This window comes from Crotalus tigris, unplaced genomic scaffold (assembly GCF_016545835.1).
Source record: "Crotalus tigris isolate CLP2741 ecotype Arizona unplaced genomic scaffold, ASM1654583v1 scf7180000018455.1436977, whole genome shotgun sequence".
NCBI lineage: Eukaryota > Metazoa > Chordata > Lepidosauria > Squamata > Viperidae > Crotalus > Crotalus tigris.
Window position 1 is genome coordinate 246,855 of NW_024097011.1, and position 22,950 is coordinate 269,804.

The window sequence follows — 22,950 nt, forward strand, 5'->3', positions numbered from 1 at the left end:
ATCAACTTTCGCTAGCTCACTTATACACTGTTTTTTCTTTTAGTTAAAGTGGAGAAAAGTCCACCAGTGAAAGGCTTACTCTCTGGAAGAGCTACCCTCCCATGCTTTTTTTCAACTCTGCCGACTTTGCCTCCAAGCTATCACAACATAAGTGAGTTTCTCCGGATTAAGTGGTCAAAGATTGAACAGGACAAAGGTGGAAAAGATCTCAAAGAAACTACAGTATTGGTGGCCCAGAATGGGAATATCAAGATTGGACAAGGCTACAAGGGAAGAGTGTCAGTTCCAAGCCATCCAGAAGACATTGGTGATGCATCATTAACTATGGTGAAGTTACGTGCAAGTGATGCTGGGATTTATCGCTGTGATGTAATGTATGGAATTGAAGATACCCAAGACATTGTTTCACTGGCAGTTGATGGTGAGAATTCCATTTACCATACTCTTGCATTTCTTTGTGAAATTTAAATTATAGTTATTAAATAAAAATGAATTGAAATTTTAATATTCACCACAGAAAAATAGTAATTTAGCAGCAATATTTTATGCCATTTTTCTTTCTCGTGGTTTTAAGAATATGCTTTATCAGACCTTTCCCTCTGCTGTCTTTGAGGACTTCCATTAAGTCCAACTGGCATAGTCAGTAGTTCAACCTTTCCCAACCTGACATCCTGCAAGATGTAAAGCAGTCTAATGCAAGTAGAAAGTAACAGACTGAAGAAGGCTTCACAAAATATTTTTGTAGCCTGGCAAGCAAATGAGAATGTAGCTGAAGTTTCTAATTAGATTATGAATGACTATAATACCCCCAACTGATTGTATATACAATACAGCCTCTTCAGATTCTGTAGCCTTGCTTTTATTTTCTATCTCTTTGTATTCACTTTGATAATTTTTTTCACCTTTGAATTCAAAAAACCTGGCAGATCTCCTTAGACAAAGAATACTTGCTTATGAAGCATTTTTGTTTACTATATAGTATAGGATAGCCGTACCAGACAGGTAGAGTTGAGCAGGTTGCGAGGTATAACAGATTTTACAGTCAGTCATGCTTGCATAATTCAGTTTCTGAATCTAAGTATGGACCACATGGAGAAACCAGAAATTATTGGTATCTATGGAGCTTCTTAGTCATTCAAGTTATTGTTGTCCCAAAGGTGCTTTTCAAAAGGCATCTGCACTTCCTTTTTTTTCCCCATTGAAGACATTTCACTTCTCATCCAAGAAGCTTCTTCAGTTTTCACATTTATAGGTTGATGATGGACTTGTGGAAAGCAGTTCTTTAATAATTGTGTTGAATGTAGCATCTCTACAGCAATACCAGTATTCCTAGTTGAGACACATTAATGCAGTTTCACATAGATATTACCAAACTAGGGAAATGAAATACAGGAATTCACTAAATCCTGCTTTCCCTCTCTGAAATTACGTATGTCCCTTATTATGTTTCCTGTTTAGATGCATTGAATCTCAAACCTAGTTTCTTTCCCATCACCACCAATTAACAGAGCAGCTTCCAAGTCAAGTTCAGTTGCTTTTGTTAAATCAACCATGCCCTCCCATGAGTTGCAACAGTTAATCTGGCCTTCAAACATTAAAATAACTGTCCTTTGGAAACTCAAGACTTTCAGGACAACTTCAAAAGATTGGTGCAGGTCTAGACTGCCAGGGGGTGGCAGGTGACATCTTTATGTATAGCTTTTCTTTTCTTTTTTTACAACCTCATTAAGTCAGAATGTCAGCAATATATCAACCTTTCTGTGTCTCCCTGACAAATGTAAGGAGATGGGCTGTTTTCATGGAAATCTGGCTCCTTGTATTTGAATTAGCAGCACGTGGGAAGGATTAAGTAGCAAAAAGAGAAAATGGATACTGGAAAAGGGAGACAGAAGATAAAAAGTGAACATCTTCCATTTTTTCAATTTGGGAAAAGTCCTTTGTTGCAGTTTGTTTCTTTATTTTCTTTATATGCTGCTAAAAATAGGGATCATTAGCCCAAAGGAATTTTTAAAATGTGATTTAGTGCATAGACATTCTGTGACATTTTTAAACTATTTCTAAAAGTTTGAAATGTGTGCTTCTTTACTTTTATGCTGAGAGAACAATTTAAATTTAGAGGTGCATAGTGCTAAACACTTGATATGAAATCTGTATTCAAAATATTGTTGCTAATTAATCATCTCTTTTTTTCTTTATGTCTTCCATATTTAGTTCCTCTTTCCTTTCTCAATAGACTACTTTTTTCCTTCTTATTCCAAGTCTGCTAAACTTGAATCTCCATGATATGCTTCTCTGTACTGACCATTTCCTGCATGTTATAATCATCTATTTTTATTATTCCATGTTTTTCTGTCTCCATTTTCTATCTCTCTTTAACTTCCTTTGCACTCTGAACCATCTTAGATTTTTCTGCGTTCATATCATGTTTCTTTTGGAATCACATTATTCTATAAATGCAAAAGATTCACACCTTGAATATTTGTACAATGAACAGAGCATCTCTATTGCTTTCCAAGGACATAAATTTCTTTGCATTTCCATTTTATCTTCTGTGAAACACCCAACCTATCTCTTGCTCCTTTTTATCTTTTCATTAATAAATTAAAGATGCGTATATATTGTAGATCCTGCTTGGAAGATGTGTAAAGGATCTAAGACATTTAGACATCAAATGAATACGAGCCAATAATGGAATACAGCTGCTGAAAAAGCTATATTACTGCACTCATGGTGCCATTTTGATATATTTGCATTTTATGTGAAGCCAACTTTTGTGGAGACTTTGAACTTTGGGGAAGGGAGCTCTTATGAAAGGATTAATACAAGGAAGTTCTTTAAATGTTTTCATGGTATGAATTTAGAGATTAGAATTGCTTGATTTTATAGATCTGCCAACTTCTCCAGCATGACGAGTAGAGAATCCACCAATGGGTTTTGCTTGTCTTCTGCCCGTATAGACTAAGTCAGCCAATTTTGCCATGCCCCTCTCCCTGGGGCCATTCCCCCAGTCTCGACTTAGTCTTTCACCCGACAGGACACAGACCTTGGATCTAAGATCAGGTCGTATTTAAAACTCTTAAAATTTCCATTTCTACCCTTTCTAAGGCAGGGGAAGTAAAATGAACAGCAGTTGCTCGCAATTCTTCCAGCCAAGCGGAGCGACTCTGCGAGGCTTCCCCGAAGCCCCAGCTGATCTTCGGAGGGCAGACAAAGAGGCTGGTCGCCATTTTAGCTCCGCGTGGTCTCCGGAGCAGGGGGCACGAATCTTATCCCTGAGCGGAAGGCAGACAGTCCCAGCCCACGGCAACAGCTGGACCACCTAATACGAGTGCTCAGCACCCCAGCCGTAGAGGCAGAGCGGCCGCAATTAACAGAGCAAATTTGCGACCGCCATTTCAAGCCGTGCCTTCAAGCCGTGCCTTTCAAACCGCTCAAGTCTTCAGCATTCAGCTGCTCCTGCTCAAACCTCCCAAAGCGAGACGCTGGTAAGCCGTTGCTGGCTCAAACCAGCACTAGGCGAGGAATCCTAAATTTCCTCTTTCCCCAAGGTTAACAGGAAAGAATAGAGCTGGAGTACTTGAATGGTGGGGGGGGAAGGCAGTGAAGCGCATGTCACCCCTCTTCACCCACAGTGCCGCCTCTTCAGATTAAGGCCATTCCTCGCTACTATCTAATCAGTCATAGCCCTGCCCATAGTCAACCTACCATGGTTTTTATTTTAAAAAAAAAAAAAGGAGAAAGAGGAGGAGAAGAAAAAGAGCCACGACATTCTGAATTGTCTGCCTAACATGTGTGTGCGGGAGGTATCTTCAAAAGTGATATCACCGCTGCCAGCAACAAAACAGAGGCTGGAATAGGGGAGCACAGCGGGTGCCTGTACCATTAATTGGCATTGCCACTGGGATTATTTCCAGTCATTACCAGATTGCTCTGTGGCCTAGGCCGGCCCATTACCAAGCCTCTAACAACGAGAATCCTCTCAGTCTCAGTGCTGAGATATCTCTTGTGCCAATAGCAGACACCAACGCTGCTCAGGCAGCACAGGACTCCTCCATTAGTCCTCCGGGATGTAAGAGGCCAAAATCCTCCAACCAGGAAGCAGAAGGCAGGATCAGGGCCAAGGCAATATCTGGCAAAAGATCCTCCAAGGAAGCTGATAAGGAGGCCAAACGCCGGTACCAGGCTCTGGAAAAACTATTCTCTAGAGCCGAAAAGAGGCAAAACATAGCAGGAGATGATCTAGTCCTACCTGCTTACACAGAGGAGGAAATATTTGGCCTGCTGCAACCTAGTTCAGGCGCAGACCAGGCAGAGGGATCCCCCCTAAGCGAGGGACCTGAGAGCCACACATTCAGCAACAGCAGGGCTTCGCCCCTCAGACAATCAGGAAGCCCCATCATAAGAACACTTACAATCCCTGATATCTCAGGCTGTCGCTCAGGCCATGGCCTCTACAAGGCATCATAGGTCCAGAGCCAGGTCTGTGGCTTCAAGAGGTCAATCCTACCTTCCCCAAGAGGAAGCCTCAGCATATCAGGGATCAATTTCTCCATCTCATTCCTCTGGAAGCAGGAAGTCCCCCACGGGAGACTATGAGCAAACGGATCAGGGGCTGTTAGAGGATGATGATAGATATATCAGATCTTCCACCATCCGTAGGCCTCTTCAACTTGACTCTATTCAAATCTCTGTTCCACAAGGCCAGCAGCACCGCAAAGGTTAAGAGGCCAAGGCTCCCCCAGGAGGGACCCTCAACATGTCAGGACATAAACAGCAGGGTGTTTTCGCAGCCCACCTATACACAGCAATATATCCCTTGCCCCCCCCTCTTCTTTGATACAATTCAGAATAATTTGGGGGCAGCGGGGTCTTTCCCTTCAATGGGGAGGCGGACAGACAAGAAGCTGTTCAACATGGATCTGGCCTTATCAGAGGTAATAGAAGTCCAGGCAGTAGATGAGCCTCTAGCAGCTCTTTTTTCACCATCCACGGTATCCGGGGATGTGGCAGAGGACAGGAAGGCAGAACTCACCTTCCGCAGAACACACCAGGCCTCAGCATGGGCAATCAAGGCAGCCATTTCTAACTCCTGTTTTTGCTAGGACTTCATTGCTCTGGCTGCGCCAACTCCAGGCCAGGATTTCCCCAGATGAGGAGAGAACCCATCATTACACGGCGCAAACTACTCTGCCAGGGCAATAGCGTCCAATACCGCAGCACGCAGATTACTGTGGCTCAGACAGTGGAACCGACATCAAGACAAAGTGGCAGCGGAATTCATGGCAGATTCATCATTACCCGCTGCAAACTACTCTGCCAACTGCCATACACCTGGTCCTTCGCCACTTCCGCAACTCAGTGGCAGATCAGCACATCCTAGTTCTCATGGACAATGTGGCGGTAAAGGCCCATGTCAACCGACAGGGTGGCACACAATCCAGATCCCTCATGACCGAGGCCCAAATGCTGGGAAGTTGGGCCGAGAACAACCTAGTCTCCCTCAGGGCCGAACACATATCAGGAGAAGCAAATCAGCAGGCGGACTCCCTGAGCAGGGCAACAGTAGATCACTCAGAGTGGAGCCTGCACCTGGCTCTCTTCAGGGAAGCATCAGAGAGGTTTGGCATCCAGTGCTGGACCTATTCGCCAGTCCCAAAAATGTCCAGCTCCTGAGGTTCTTCTCCCACTTCATTCAGGGGTGGAGAGAGTGGACGCACTCGGGGACATTGGCCTAGGGGGCTGTTTGCCGACCTCGTCAGTCTTTTCTATATCCACTCTGTGGAGGATTCCCCATGACTGAATCTCCCTCAGTCAGGGGGCTTTACAACACCCAGAACTACAGTGGCTCCAACTAGCTGCTTGGCACTTGAATAGAGCCTCCTAGAAGGGGAGGCTTATTCTCCAGACGTCATTAACACGAACACAATTAACAGAATTTATGACTCCACATGGAGAAATTACTGCAGCTGGTACACAAGGCAGCATCTAGACCCTTTTAAGATTGCTATTCCAAGGGTCTTAGACTACCTGTGGGAGGAACTTAAGAGGGGTTTAGCACCCAACACAATTCTCAGAGAGATGGCTGCCCTGTCCACCATACTCACATATGGCAACTCTGAACCACTGGCCAAACATCCAGTGGTGCGATCCTTCATGAAGGGCGCAACAAACAACAGACCACCTGTGGTCCACAGATATCCCTCCTAGGATCTGTCCAAGGTCCTACAGGCCATCCCCTCATCTCCATTCGAACCTATCCGGACCTGCACCTTACAGTACCTCACACTTAAGGTCACATTTCTGGTGGCCGTTACCTCGGCTAGACGCATTTCAGAGTTGGCAGCTCTATCAGTTAGGGAAGATCTCTGCATTTTCCACACAGATAGGGTGGTCCTATGCCTGGACCCCTCCTTCATTCCCAAGATCAATTCCCTATTGCACAGGACACAGGAGGTGGTGCTACCAGATTTTTGCCCTCAGCCCTCCCATGAAATGGCACACCTTAGACGTTCTCAGGGCCTTAAGGCAATACATAAAGCAAACTGCACCCTTCTGCAAATCTGGGGCCCTGTTCGTATCCTTCCATTCACACTCAAGGGATCGAAGGGTCACAGCGTCCACAATTGGCAGATGGATCAGGAATTGCATAGCAGAAGCATACCAAAGGCAATCACTCTCAGTTCCTAAATAAATCACTGCCCATTCCACTCGCAGCGCTGCAACATCAGCAGCGTGGGCAACTTAGGCAGTGATTGAGGAAATATGTAGGGTGGCGACGTGGGCATTGTCTTCCCCTTTTATAAGACACTACAAGTTAGATAGGTTCGCATTGGCAGAGGCCTCATTTGGCAGGAGGGTCCTCCAGTGCGTAGTATCAGAGTGGGACACAGGCCCAGACAGCTTCTCACCCACGGGGACAGTGAGGCTTTGGTATGTCCCATTGGTTGATTCTCCACTCGTCATGCTGGAGAAGGGGTGTTGTCTTACCTGAACACCTTTTGTCAGCATCACGATGGAGAATCCACTCTCACCCTTAGGGCCAGTCAGGTACTGTGCTGGGGAAGGATTGGGCCAACACACTTGAATCATAGCCAACAGCTGTGCCTCAGTTGAGGGGGGAATGGTCCTAGGGAGAGGGTGTGGCAAAATTGGCTGACTTAGTCTATACGGGCAGAAGACAAGCAAAACCCATTGGTGGATTCTCCATCATCATACTGAGAAAAGGCGTTCAGGTAAGGCAACACCCCTTTTAGAGCTACTGCCTAAAAGTGTTTGGAATTCCATTGTCAAATTTCCATTGAATTCATTTTTAAGATTTTATGACTTCAGCACTTTTTCATCAAAAAATGCAAAAAATAAAGGATGAAGGGGAGTTTATGCTGAGTGAGGAATACATTATTTGATTACTGCATACCAGAAAATTATGTCTGTTATCCTAAGAGTAACAAGTTTGTAATCTAAAAATGCATAATTAAAAAAGACCATCTCCATTAAAACCAAACTCAGGTACTAATTTGTCTTACCAATCAAAAGATTGCCAGATCTTTTTCTTTTATAATGAAGAGAAACTAAGAGAAAGCTGGCATGGCTTGTCCAGAAATTCCAAAAGCTGGAAACAGACACATGTTCTTTTATTTATGTTAAATGTACTTGTCCCATGGTGGTGGGTATCATAAAGTCTTTAAATCTGAGTTAATAGGGAATTTTAGGCCATAGCAAACAATAGTTAGCTACTGGAAATGTTTCAACAATTCTTCCTACCATATATCCATATGGGATTTATCCTACAATGCTTCTGATATAAACAAGTTTAATGTACTTGACTGTTCTAAATCTAGTAGTATTAAGACACAGGAATTGGCTGAATCACTTTTATTTGTGATTAGCAAACTTTGAATTGCTACATTATCATTGCAAATTTTGAGGACTGCTTCATAAGTAGATGCTGGTAATGTAGCAGTCCTCAAAATTTGCAATGATAATATAGCAATTCAAAGTTTGCTAATCACATATAAAAGTGATTCAGCCTATTCCTGTATCTTAATACTATATTAATGATGACTGTAGCAGTTTAATATTTGGCAACACTGCAAAATCTAAAAATATGAAGACATTTTTTTCTGAAGCCTTTTAAGAATTTGAGCAAGAAGACTAAAAAAAGTAAGTTTTGGTAGCCTCATAAGGTTTCAAACAACTTTTTTAAAAAATTTAGTGACAGCACTTACTTGAAGTACCTTCATGGGCACCAGGGATTCTTGGATAGCAGAATAAAAACAGTTGCTTTAATCAAACTTTAAGCCTTTTTTTATCACTTTCTGTTATCACAATATCAAGTTGCTGAATATTTATTTAAAAGTAAACTCACCAGATCTCTAAATGAGTGAAATCTATACTTAAATAAATGTCTTTATGATTTATCAAGATATAATTTGTCAAAATATAAAACATGTTCCCATTTTTTATATTTAATTCTATGTTTTCATATTTCATATTAAAATCAAAACTTTGTTTTTGATTTTAAAAAGATAGGTCCTTTAAATGACCTTGTGTTGTGATGGTTGAGGAAGGGAAAAAAAAAACATTGTTCTAATTAATATGTCCATATAGCTGTGAAGATCTCTGAAATTAGATTGCAACAACCTGTGAATTTGTGAGAAGAAGTAAGCCATGAAACTAAATCAGGCTATTACATTTTAACAAAAATGCTGGGCAGATCAGTAGCTTCATCTATTTACGACTAAAGTCCATTTGAAACTATTTTCCAGTTCATTAACTGAGACAGGAAATGTTATGGTCTATTGTGTCCAAGTAGCTGACACTAGGCTTGGTGAGAATGGATCAAGCTCTTTTATTGCTGGAGGTAGTGGAGTGAATCTGGGACCCACTGAGTCTTAAACCTTCAAACTTTAGTGACACAAAGTTTGTATCTTGCAAAGAAATCACTTGAAAGAGTTATGGCATAGTTGCGGGTATACATACCTTATTTCAGTACAAAATAGCAACATTCTGTCATTGTAAGTGTAGGAGTTATTGTGCTAACAGCAAAGTAAACAATAAAACTGTTTACATGATACAATATATGGGAAATTCCACAGCAGTACATATATTTCTAATATATTTATATTTTTCTCACATTAAGGACATGGCAGAATCTAGACTCTCTCCAAATTCTATTAAGAAATCTTAGCCGACTAATAGCAATGTAGATTAATTATATACCTATGTGAACATTTTTAGTATCCTCTTTCATTACAGTGAAATGTCATGAGCTAAACTTTCCATTAATTTAGAACTCTTGATGCTTCCTGTGTTAAAGATACACACAAAATAATGATGAAAAATGCAAAAGAAAAGAATGGGATACTTGGTCATATTTTAAAATTCTGATTAAAGCCACAGTCTCTATAAGCGATTTAGCCACTGTTTTGTTCCTTTTCAATTTTTTTTTTTAGGCAGAAGAATAGAAATATGTCTGGAAGATATTTGCTCTACCCTTCACTGCTTTGTTCCTTAGACAAGGACCCAAATAGGTGTCAGACTTTTATATAACTGTAATAATTCTATCTGACTCTCATATTCCTTTAGAAGTCTTTTTATCTTGGCAGTATAGAATAGAAGGCAAAGAATTGACAATTTATTTTGCATGAAGTCTTCAGTTTTATTTCCATATTGGCCAGAAGCTATTGGAAAAATACAGAAGTATGATGCAAACAAAAATGAATAATGATGGTTTCTGTAGCTTGCAGATTTGCAAACTGAGCAAAAGATAGTTATAAAAAATCTTTGTACTGATAATAGGGGCATAGAATACAATCTGAAAACCTTTCTAAATGTTCTTTCTGATCTCACTGCCTACGATAATTTAGTTTTAAATAAAAGTTGATGCGATATAAGTTTATTATCTTTTGCAGGTGTTGTGTTTCACTATCGTGCGGCTTCCAGTAGGTACACTATGAATTTCAAACAGGCTCAGGACACCTGTTTGGAGAATGGTGCTACGATTGCAAATCCTGAACAACTGAAAGCTGCATATGAAGATGGATTTGAGCAATGTGATGCTGGCTGGTTGTCTGATCAAACTGTTAGGTGAGATGATCAAGTGGCTTTTTGATGGTGTATCTAATAGCTTGGTTACATTTATGGTAGCAAGTATAACATGTTCTCTGTCATTAATTTATTTTACTTTATTTCACTTAATGTACTGCAGATATCCTATTAGGCAACCTAGAGTTGGCTGCTTTGGGGACATGATGGGAAAAGAAGGAGTCAGATCCTATGGATATCGCCTTCCTAATGAAACTTATGATGTCTACTGCTACGTTGGAAGCATAAATGGTAAGCAACACATTTATTTCTTCTTTCTTTTTAGCACTATGCATTGTGGCTAACAAGTTGTGGAAGTGCTGAATTACTGTCTGAATACATTAAAGGACAATTAAATTGAAAGTGAACCTTGATAGTATTGTCTGTTGATGATTCCTGAGACTAGGAACTTGTGCTGAATGGGGCTACGCTTCCCCTTAAGGATACTTAAATAAGGATTTCAGCCTACTAGACAGTGTGAGTTGTATTGATAAGTGACCAATGTTGGAAATTGCATGGCAGGAATCCTAGCCTGTGGATGGGTGCCTCCTGCCTGACCCAAAGTTGCATTAACAACAACAACAACATCAATAATAATAATACAGATATTATTAATGGTTCTCCAGCACTGGAGATGGATAATCCACGCAGTGGGTTGAGACTGTATTCCTGGCCAATCAGATCAGTCAGCCAAAGTTGCCACGCCCCGTCTTGGACCATGATCCTTTAGTCTTGACTGATCTGGCCATGCAGAGACATCTACAACTTTTGGCTCCTGGGCAGGTATAGTTCCTTTCCATTAGGGGGGATTTTTTCTAGTAGCTGAAATTGCTTAGTTTAAAAGTTAATTAGAGATAATTTAATTCAATTTAATTGACCACTCAAAAATTTCCTTGCTAAATTGTAAAACTCAGGAAGTCAGATTCCTACAGGGGAAACCACCCCCACTTAAAAGGGGGAAATCCCTAACTCCCCTCCCTAACCAACCCCAGCCACCTTCCAGCAGCCGGCAGCCGCCTTAAACAAACGGGGAGGCTCGGGCAACCCCTCGCGTTTAAAACAACAACAAAAAAAAAGACAGAAAGGCAAGCAGTTAGCGAGGGAAGCGGAGGACAAAGGGGACGCATGCTGGGAGGGAGATTGATTAAGGGAAACAGCTGGCGTGCGAAGGAGCAGTCTTTTCACTCCAGGCTGCTCAGGATTTTTTAAACGAGGCGCCATTGTCTGCACAGCTGGAAGCACGCGCAGCTCTTTGTTACAACCGCACGTGGCATAGGCAGCCTTGTTAACACATGCGCAGTAGTTTCCTGGCAGCGGCGGCCATATTTTTTGTCCAAACAGGGGAGTTAAAGTTCCTTAAGAAAGCTAGGTTCAGCCGCTGGAGTGAATTAATAGGCAAGCAGTACTGGGGTACTAAAGCATCTATTATTCATTCAGAGACATTCAAATCAGACACATAGCTACTGGTTCCAGGACTTGGTGTCTTCTACCTAAAGTAAATAAGAACCTTTCATAACTAACTGTGTTTAGTTGCCTTTGGCTCCTTCCAGACTTCGGGTCCCCCATTAGTGGCCCGTACGCCTCTGGATTTAGTGGTGGGTTCCAGGCATCCCCAGTCGCGTGCCTGTCCTTACCCACCATAGTCAAGCCGGGTTCCAGGCATTCCCATTAGCGTGCCTGTTCTTATCCGTGCACAGTGACTAACTCTGACAATTTGGCAGAGTCTGCTCCTGAGTTCCAGACGCCCCCAGTAGTGCGCCTGTCCTTACTCAAAGTTGGAGCTCTCCTACTACCTGGGTCCCCCCTATCGCGGCCCAGCGTTAGTGGAGAATGGAGGAAGCAATCATTCCCTCCACTGGAGCCCCGCCTTCATCCTCTGGAGCACCTGCTTCAGAGGATTCGGAATCCTCTGCAGCCCCTAGAAAGGCTGCAAGGAAGTCATCAAAGAAGGCTGACAAACAGGCAATCAGAAGACACCAAGCCCTAGAAAAAGAGTTCGACAGAGCCCAGAAAAGGGCCAGAATTGAAAATAGGCAGAATGGGGGAATAGGTCCTGATCTACCGCTGGGTCTCCCTTCATCCCCACGGGCCATTTGGTCATTAGGGAGCTCATCACAGTCCCAAACAGAGGGTGGGATAGGCGAATTCTCATCGCTCTCCCGATCCCCCTCCCCACGGAGGTTACAGGAAACCCCGAGGACCATGCTAACCACAGCACCTGCAGGGTCGCAGGCAATGGTCACTCCTCCTGCATTGACGGGGGATCTGCTAGCTACCCTAATAGCACAGGCAGTGGACCGTGCATTTGAGGCCAGGGCTCAAACTTCAAAAGCCAAGTCTCTAGGACTTAGAACGAGGCATCGGGAGGAAACGGAGGACCATCAGGACCTCTCCTCCGTCTCAGACTCGTCGGTCTCTGAGGAAGCTTACCTGGACCAGCCAGGTACGTCACAAGGGATTCAAATGTCTGAGGAGGAGGAGGACACCTCACCTCAAGGGCCGTCCTTCAGCGGCCTGTTTAACCCTTCTCTTTTTGTTACTATTCTGCGCAAGGCTGAGGCCACAGCCCATCTGGGGCATGGGACACCAGCGGAGCCTGTCACAGTTGACACGGAGGCTGAGCCGACGTTCGCCGAAAAGGTAACCACTCAACACCGCATACCATGCCCGACCATGTTCCTAAACACAATAAGGAAACAGTGGGCAGCGCCAACCTCCCTACCGCTTCCTAGCAATGCGGAGAGGAAGCTATTTAACGTAGCAAGGGAGCTAGAGGGAACATTGGAGGTGCCGGTGGTGGACGAACCCATAGGTCCCCTGATATCGGACACGGCCATATCAGGAGATTTTGCTGAGGCTCTTAAAGCCGAGGACCGAAAGAGTGAGTCCAACTACAGGAGAACGCACCAGGCAATAGCTTGGGCTACCAGGGCGTCTACCTCCGCGTCCTTTTTCACCAGAGCCACACTTTGTTGGCTCCGTGAGCTACAGGGCCGGGTTCCCATGGAAGATATACGCACTCATCAGGAACTCAGCAAAATGGTAGCGGCCACGGAATATGCGTCGGACGCAACACTTTTAGCGACCAAGTTTTCAGCCAAGGCAATGGCGGCAAACAACACGAGCAGGCGCATCCTCTGGCTAAAGAACTGGCAGGCGGATACCAAATCCAAGTGGAAATTGGCTTCGGCTCCGTACCAAGGGGCAAAGCTGTTTGGTGAGGCACTAACGCCATACCTGACAGAGAACAAGGACAAGCGCAAGGTCCTTAAACACATGCTTAAAAGGCAGGACAAGAGACCCGGCTTGGAAACAATCCTTTCGTACGGAAGCCAGGGTCAACTACTTTCAAAATTCCCAACCCTTCCAAGCTAGACAGGATAGGGAAAGACAGGGGGACAGACAGAACACAAGACATAGGCAAACACAGGGAAGACGGCCCTTTCGGGGGAACAACCGCCCCTTCCGCCGTACCAGATGACTCCCGCCCAGACCTTCCCATAGGGGGCAGACTAGCAGGGTTTGCTCCCCAGTGGGAAGAGACCACCACGGACGTATGGGTCAGGAACACCATACGTCATGGTCTATCTCTAGAATTTCTCTCAAAGCCCCCGAACCGCTTCCGCCCGTGCCCCTGTCCCACAAACCCAACAAAGAGAAGGCTCATGAACGAGGCCGTTCAGCACCTTCTAAACATACGGGCCGTAGAGCCGGTGCCTATGAACCAGAGAGACCAGGGGTTTTATTCTATCCTCTTCGTGGTCCCAAAACCCTCGGGGGGTTGGAGAGCCGTTTTGGATTTGAAAAGGCTAAATTTCTACATAAAATACCGCAAATTCAAAATGCAGACACTACGCTCCATCCTTGGAAGCGTAAGGAAAGGGGATTTTCTGGCATCGATCGACCTCACGGAGGCATACTTGCACATCCCTATCTCTCTGGCTCACCGCCGCTTTCTACGGTTTGCCTACAGGGGGCACCATTTTCAATACAGGGCACTTCCATTCGGCCTGTCATCAGCGCCCAGGGTGTTCACCAAGATTCTGGCGGTTCTGGCAGCACAACTAAGAAACGTACCAGTCAGAGTCCAGTGCTACCTGGACGATATTCTAATCCAGTCATCGTCCGCCCAGCAGTCTCGGGCGGACCTAAAGTTAGTGATAAAAATGCTGCAGGACCACGGCTTCTCGGTGAACTTTCCAAAGAGCCATCTAACCCCAACTACGAGAATACTCCACCTGGGAGCGGTCATAGACACAAAGGAATGCAAGGTGTACCTATCACAGGAACGCCTCAGCAGCATAAAGAAAGCCGTAAAACAGGTAAGCCGCGGTCAGTCAGTGACGCTGGTCTGCCTCTCCCAGCTGCTAGGGAAGATGATATCGACCATAGCAATAGTTCCTTGGGCAAGGCTGCACTCAAGAGAACTGCAATGGTTCATGCTCCCGTTTCAGAGACAACAAATCAGTGCATCCCGGAAGAGGGTAGGCATACCTCTGAGAGTACGACACTCCCTCAGGTGGTGGCTATCTCCAGCTCTCCTCAGGGGGTCCCCCTTCAGGGAACCAGACAGAGTAGTAGTCACAACAGATGCGAGCTTATTCGGCTGGGGAGGCCACTTGGGGACCAAGTGGACACAGGGCCGCTGGTCAGCGGTGGATCTCCGACACAACATAAACTGGCTCGAGCTGCGGGCTATTCACCTAGCGTTAAGGCATTTTCACAGCAGCATAAAAGGCAGGCACGTACTGGTCCTGACGGACAACGTGACAGCCAAGGCCCACATAAACCGTCAGGGGGGCACACACTCTCGCTCGCTCTCGGCCGAGGCCCTCCTACTGGGGGCCTGGGAGGAACAAAATCTGGCCTCCATAAAGGCTGACCACATATCGGGGGAGGCAAACATCCAAGCAGATCTGTTGAGCAGATCAACAATAGATCACTCGGAGTGGCAACTACACCCGAGGATCTTCAGGGAGGTCTGTCACCGCTTCGGGCTTCCCCAGGTGGACCTTTTTGCCTCTCCTTCCAATGCCCACCTAACTCGCTTCTTCTCCCGATTCCCATCCAAGGGAGCAGAGCAGACGGACGCGTTACGGAGCCCATGGCCAAGGGGGCTCCTGTACGCGTTTCCACCCTTACCTCTCCTTCCGGCGGTAGTACGCAAGATTCTGCGGGAAAGGGCCGAGGTAATCCTTGTGGCCCCTTATTGGCCAAGGAGACCTTGGTTCGCAGACTTGAGGAGTCTCTCCCGCACGAATCCATGGCGGATTCCTCCGGAGAGGATCTCCCTCAAGCAGGGGGAGATCTCCCACCCAGAGCCACAATGGCTACAACTAGCCGTCTGGCTCTTGAACGGTCAATTTTAGCCAAGGGGGCTTGCTCACAGGGTGTAATTAGGGTCATACAGGCATCAAGGCGCCCCTCCACGAACCGTATCTACGAGGCCACGTGGAGAAGCTTCCAATCATGGTGCTCTAAACAGGAATTGTTACTCGAAGGGATCACAATTCCCAAGATCCTAGAATTTTTACTAGATGGCCTAGAGAGGGACCTCTCGCCAAACACACTGCGCAGGCAAATCGCCGCCCTCTCAACTATACTTTCTGCCAGCCCCGGTGAATCCTTGGGCAAGCATCCCTTAATACGATCCTTCCTCAAGGGGGCTGCAAACATCAGACCGCCAACCGTGCACAGGTATCCATCGTGGGAACTACCACGAGTACTACAAGCTCTTACCAGAGCGCCCTTCGAACCACTCAAAACATGTGACATTCGCTATCTGACCCATAAGGTAGCATTCTTGGTAGCCATCACGTCAGCTCGGCGGATATCCGAGTTAGCTTCTCTCTCAATGAGGAAGGACCTGTGCCATTTTCACAGGGACAAGGTAGTCCTAAGAATAGACCCTTCATTCATTCCAAAGGTCAACTCCCTTTTTCACAGATCACAGGAAATAGTCCTACCAGACTTCTGTCCAAACCCAGCTCATCCCCTGGAACAACAATGGCACACCTTGGACGTACGCAGGGCACTAAGACATTACATTTCACGCACAGCGGAATTCCGACGCTCGGAAGCGCTTTTCATATCCTTCCACCCTGCTACTAGGGGCCGGAAGGTCTCGTCCTCTACCATCGGTAGGTGGATTAGGGCATGCATCACGGGGGCATACCAGGCGGAGTCCTTGCAAGTCCCCAAGCATATCACAGCCCATTCCACAAGGAGTGCTGCCACCTCAGCAGCATGGGCCATGCAGGCTTCTATTGAAGAGGTATGCAGGGCAGCCACTTGGGCCTCGCCCTCTCCATTCATTCGTCATTACAAAATCGACAGGTACTCCTCTGCAGAGGCCTCCTTCGGTAGGAGGGTTCTCCAGCAGGTGCTAGACCAAAGTTGCACACGGGACCAGTCTATTCCCCAACCCAAGGGACAATAGGCTTTGGTATGTCCCACTGCGTGGATTATCCATCTCCAGTGCTGGAGAAGGGGCGTTGACTTACCTGAACGCCTTTTCTCAGCACGGAGATGGATAATCCACACCCACCCTTATAGACTAGAATAATAGGGTATATTTAGTGGAGCCAAAACGTCTTACTGTCAGTCAATGGCTGCGCTCGAGTCAAGACTAAAGGATCATGGTCCAAGATGGGGCGTGGCAACTTTGGCTGACTGATCTGATTGGCCAGGAATACAGTCTCAACCCACTGCGTGGATTATCCATCTCCGTGCTGAGAAAAGGCGTTCAGGTAAGTCAATGCCCCTTACCTTTCAATACTGTTTCAGTCAGAATTCTGCTAACACCTAAGAAACTAATCCTCTGGTAATTTTTGAATAAATTCTTGTTACCTTTCCCTTTGTAAAAATTTATATCAAACACTCTTCTAAACATTAGGGGTAAATGCCATCTTTCTACATATAAATATAACATAAGTGACCCATAAGACTGCTCCATAACCAAAACCACTAGTTATCAAGAAAGACTGAAGAAATCCCTCTATTGATAACGAATGTTACATTGCAATTAATTACATTACAACAATATTCATGTTGAGGATGATTACATGAGTATTAAAATGAGGTAGAATGCTTGATATTGGCAGAAATGATCAGTCAGGAATGAAAAAAAAATTCATATCCATTGAGTAAAGTGAAATCAATGCCCCAGGAACAAATTTAGGCTCTATAAATGTCAGCAGATTTTCACTTACTACATTTCAGCTACTGTGTTTTTCCTTGGAGCAGACAGTTGCTATTGGGATTTTCTGCTTTAGATCCCAATAAATTGGGGAGCATTGGGTACTAGTAAGTTTGAAGTGTTGTAAAATATTTCTGATCTGCCTCTGCCTCTGCAGCAGAATGCCTTTGACTAATGCCTCCATGTGGTTCAATTTTAATCATGTCCATTCACTGTGACAAAAGGCACATGAAGTTGTTTGAGATAAGAGTATAGCTATTGAAACTCTGCCTACTCCCATATAAGCTTAAGGTGTTCTTTGAATTTTTATAATTTGTCCCACCCAGAAAAGAGGTTATCATGGAAGGGACATGTGACAGAGCACTTTATTCATACTATTGCTTTCTCAAAGATTGTCTCTTTCCTTGTTTAGTTTTAGATATGGCTTAAAACATGAGTAATCTTAAATTATCTATATATTTTTAAAATATCTTGTCTTTTGTAACATTCAGTTATGCAAAACAGTACATCATAGGGCAACAGTTTTTAAATAAAGGTACTTCAAATGGGCTAACTTACAGAATGCATCCCAAATCCAGGACCTATTGCTCCTTTCTGATTGAAATTTGGAAAAGTTGAAACCACTTCATTGCTGCTATACTGCAGTGGTCAATTGATTTTAATTTCCAGTGCTACCTGGCAGCTTCCCGCATGTTGATGGGGAAACCAGCAGGAAATCTAAACTCTGTTCTGATCACTGACATTACCTGCTGGTTTCCCCCAAGCAAAGTCAGTGGGGAAACCAGCAGGAAATTCTAAGTCCAAGCCGGTGGGCAGATAAGTGGCTGTTCCTGGGATGGAGAAGGGAATAAGGAGGTGTGCAAGAAGTGCAGTGAAGGTTGATGGGATGAGAAGCATGGCGGGGATCAGGGAGGATGCACAAGGGTGTGAAGGGGTACTCAAGTCATGTGGTCATGGAAGGTGCTTGAAGGTGCAGTGCAAATTGGGAAAGGGGTGTGAGGATGTTGCATGGGTCAGGGAGGGTTCATGGAGGTGTATGAGTGGCTGGTGCAATGCAAGCACAAAAGAACTCAGGGAAATCCTACTCAAGCAACTTGCAACCTTCCCTGCTGGCTTCCCCATTGACTTTTTCCCTGAATGCTCCCCACAAACAATCAGTGGGGATGTCATCAAGAAGCTGAAAATCATTCCCACTCTCATTGCTTTTTGCCTGCCTATGGTCATTCTGTTGATCTGTTTAGGTAAAAAATATCTATGAAATGATTGCATAATTGAAATGATGACACAACAGGTCACAGGTTATTTAGTTTTTAAATCTCTTCTTTTCATTTACTATGCTAATTTTTTGTTATGATTTATATAGTTTAATTTTTAATATCACCTTTGGGACTATGTTTAGTTTGAGTAAAGATTTTCAAATCATTTTATTATTAATAAAATAAACATTTTTTCTACATATAACAAAATAATTAAATTGTATATCACAGAAAGCATAATTAATCATCTATTTAGAGTTCAGGTTTTTTAACATGAGAGGGAACAGAGTTTTTTGCTTTTTTGTTCTTCAAGCAAACTGTTTGCCAGTGTTCTGCCTTTTTTTGGGGGGGGGACAGAAGAAATAATAATGGCAATGGTTTTGATGATGGTGCAGCTGCTGCTGATAAAAAAAAAATCAGATGTCTTTTAAGTTGAACAATCCAAATATGCACAGCAAGAAAATTTTGAAATTCTTAACAATGATTTGACTTTAGGGAACAGGCAATTAACCTTGATTAGGAGCCAAGCCAATAGAAATCACATTGCTGTATATATTCCAAAGAGTGTCTTGGTTTCTATGTCAGAGTTGTTGTTGCAAGGCTAGGGAAAGCTAAACTATCTTGCTCCTGGCTCTGTTGTTTGCCTTGAAAATTTTGCTGAGTTACTCTCAGCATGGATCCCAGCTATCAAAACACTGGAGATCACTCTTAACTCTCAAATCCCACTCCCTTTTTTCTAGCTACTTCTCATTGCTTCTAATGTTTGTGGCTGTGTCATTCACAAGTTTGCCAGATGGATTTTCTCTCTGTTTTCCTGGAACATGTGGGAAAAATACATCTAAGCTGTTTTGTTTGGGAAACTTTCCTTGGCTCTTGCAGACACAGTACATTATTCAGCGTCTACATTTCTGCAATGGAAATAAATCCCCACCTCATTATAGATTACAGTGCTGAATGTCTTTGTTGATTTTGCTAACATTTGTTATAATTTGATGAATTAAATGGAATAGAAGTAAAAATTCCCAACTTTTCCGAATCAGGTTGTATTTAGAATTTTGGAAAGCCTGTTTCATCACTATCGTTTCTGGAAATAGAAAGCTTGATAGGATCATTTTGCTTTGGAGAATGCTAGCTTCACATTATTTATTTTTTTAAATATAAAACAAACAGAGAACTAGTGGGTCAAATTGAATACCCAGGAGAATATTTATGAGCACAAAATACTTGACAGAATAGCAGTCTAAATATAGTGTTGAAGTTAATGGCATATTTATTGTTTTATTGAAAAGTGCTACTGTGATTTAAGTCATAAATAGTATTTTGTTATCAGAGATGTTGAGTATATACTCAGGTATTCTGGCAGGAAAGCTAGCACTCTGTCTTCACAGTACATAAACTCTAATCTATATACTGGTTTTTGAAATGACCCCCCCTCCCTGAATTCAGCCATTCTAACAAGATGTGGATATCTCCAGTCATTTACTCATCTCCAATTATTGGGAAATACTCATCATGATGAATAGAATTTTCAGAAGAAGAAACTGTAAATTGCAAGGACCCTGAGGAATATTGTGCTCCCTTGAAATGATGCATTTAGGGAAGACTGAATACCTCAGTGCTGAGAAGTGAGGCTATTATCTCAATATTAATCTCAATTAGATTGTTTTCTTTTTTCCCTGTAGCAAGAAATGATAGAAATTAGTTTATATAGAAGAAATTGTATGTGGTTCTATTAAGCATTAAATTTGCACACTCATTCCCTAATAATCCTGAACTATTAGGAATTGTTCCTGTTCCTGTTCTTTAAATATGACAAAGATATGACCATATAAATCAGCCTTTGCTGATTTATGCTGTCTCCTGAATTAGAATATGGTTTGCAAAAGGGAAAGACTGCTAAACCAAGAAGCATATAGTATCTGAGATTTGACCATAGGAAAGGCGAATGAGTGATACTTGTTGAGGTGCTGCTGATCCAATGCCTGGAAACTATGAGGGTCTGGGTGGGGAAGAACCAGCTCCAACTCCACCCTAGCAACATAGAGTGGCTTTAGTTTTTTGTGCCTGTCCCAGGTCTCATAACGTGTTAACCTTGATCATCAGTGGTCCCATTTTCCCAGACAGGGTGCATAACTTGGGACTCTTAACTCCTGCTCAAAGAGCAGGGTGGCAGCCATGACCAGAGGGGGCTTTCCCCAGATCCCATGGGGCAATTGTGCCCTTTTATCCTGTGGATAAAGTCTTGCTCATGCTTACTGATGCTTTGGTTACTTCTTCATTATATTATAATGTGCTCTATTTGGGGCTGCTCTTGAACACCACCCAGAAGTTTCTACTCAGAAATGCAGCAGCGCACAAAGTGTTTGTTCGCATTACACTGCTTTTTATGCAACCAACACTGGTTCCTAGTTCTTTCCAGATGAACTTTAAGGTGTTGGTTATCACCTTTAAAGCCCTACATGGTATGACATAAGATTATTGCAGGAGTACTTCTCCCTAAGGATATCTGCCCACCCCACCAGGTCATATAGAATGACATGCTCCTTCCCTTCAATATTGACATCTAGTGGGACCTAGTGTCAACCTCACCAACTAGACCAGACAGAAACATGGCCAAATAAGCTAATTCTACTTAATTGTAAAGTTACATCAGCAGAATCTTGCATAGCTGAAAGTACAATTCTGCCCCATCTCCTTTACAATCCAAAAAACTAGAGGTCTCTTCTGAGCTCTTGCCCTGCCCAGTAGTCAGTTACAGTCTGTACTGTCTCATATCTGACCTATCCCTGGACAGCATTTTTTCGCTTCATCTCCCAACATATTTTATGTACAATTACAACATAAGAACCTAGGTTCCTGTGGAACACCCTTCCCCATAGAATCTGGCAGACTCTCATTCTTTCAGCCTTCAGCTAGTTTTCCTCCCAGGTGCTGGGAGACAGTGAGATGGAAACTTCATCCTGGGATAGGATGTATGGTTTTCTGGAGGCATCCAAGGAGGATGGCTGAGGCTTTTAGATTCTTTGTGTTTTATGGCTTTATTATTTCTTGGTTTTATTTTTGTTATGAGTTGCCCAGAACTGTGAAAGATGAGCGGCCATACAGATATTGTATATAAATAAATAGTAAAGGAAATGGTTTTTCAGACATAAGGATCAATTAAAAATTTCTCAGTTAGGAAAGTTTTCATATTGATTTCTGCAATCATTGGACCTAAACCAGTGGCTTAAATAGCCCTTTCCAAATCTACATTGTATAATGCTGCAATTTCAACAAGAATTGTTATGTACAGAAGCAAATCAGAAGCTCATTCTAACACCACATTTGTTCCTTCAAACTTGATTTCTGTTTATATACCACTATGCCACATTGTCCTCAAGGTAAAGTTTATCAAAACCGACAAATCACAGCAGTAGTATAAAAATAGCTTCATTTTATTACAGCAATAATGTTAAAAATAAGTTTTCCATTTAAATCATTTGTGAAATGCATTCCTCTTTGAAAAACTTAATTTGTTTTTATTTTTATAGGTGATGTCTTCCATGTTACTTCTCCTAACAAGGTAACCTTCAAAGAAGCCCAAACTCTGTGTGAGGAACATGAGGCAGTTCTTGCTTCAACTGGTGATCTACATGCTGCCTGGAGAAATGGTTTTGACCAATGTGATTATGGCTGGCTGGCAGATGGCAGTGTGCGCTATCCAGCTTCTGTGGCAAGAATCCAATGTGGTGGAGGTTTACTTGGAGTACGAACGCTATATCGCTTTGAGAATCAAACTGGCTTTCCTTACCCAGATAGCAAATTTGATGCATATTGTTTTAAACGTAAGGATATTTGATATTTATTTTAAGAATGCATTTCTACAACACATTTTAATTGTCATATTTATTTTAATTTACTGAGTTTTCTTTCTTGTAATAAAAGTAGCTTGTGAATTGTTGCATGCTAATGAAAAGAACTGATGTACTTTTTGTCTATATTTGGGGAATCTCATCTCTACTTCCCTGATTTCTAGGAAAAATTTTTACATCATTTTCCCACAAATTGAGTACAATTTTCTATGATTAGATTACAGAATAGTAGCTATGCTGAACCTTGTTTCTTTGCATATACAAGGGAAACCTTAACTGTTTCCAATGACTTTGTAACCTTGTCCAATCTAATGTGCTCCAAATGTGTTGGATTTCAACCACACAATTCTTACTGAAGCTTAGCAGAACTTGGCCATGAGTGGGAGCTTGTTTTAGAAAGATACAAATTGTTCCTTTCCCCCCCAATAATTTTATTAGAGTTTACAAATACAAAAATTGAAAAAAACTAATACAAGGAAATATGCAAAGATATAAAAAGTAAAAAAAGTGAAAAGAAACGGAGAAAAGAAGATAAATAAAATATAACTCCTTCTCCCTCCAG

General features: G+C 43.2%; 1 protein-coding gene across 7 annotated transcripts in view; it reads left to right on the forward strand.

The window, feature by feature from the left end:
* The window catches only part of VCAN (versican), a 104,937-nt gene that overhangs the window by 23,582 nt on the left and 58,405 nt on the right, over window positions 1-22,950 (forward strand). For all 7 annotated transcript variants that reach the window (XM_039352617.1, XM_039352616.1, XM_039352618.1 and 4 more), the window contains exons 3-6: window positions 44-421; window positions 9,912-10,086; window positions 10,208-10,335; window positions 22,068-22,361. In XM_039352617.1, coding sequence (XP_039208551.1) covers window positions 44-421; window positions 9,912-10,086; window positions 10,208-10,335; window positions 22,068-22,361 — 975 coding nt within the window. The remainder of the gene's footprint in view (window positions 1-43; window positions 422-9,911; window positions 10,087-10,207; window positions 10,336-22,067; window positions 22,362-22,950) is intronic.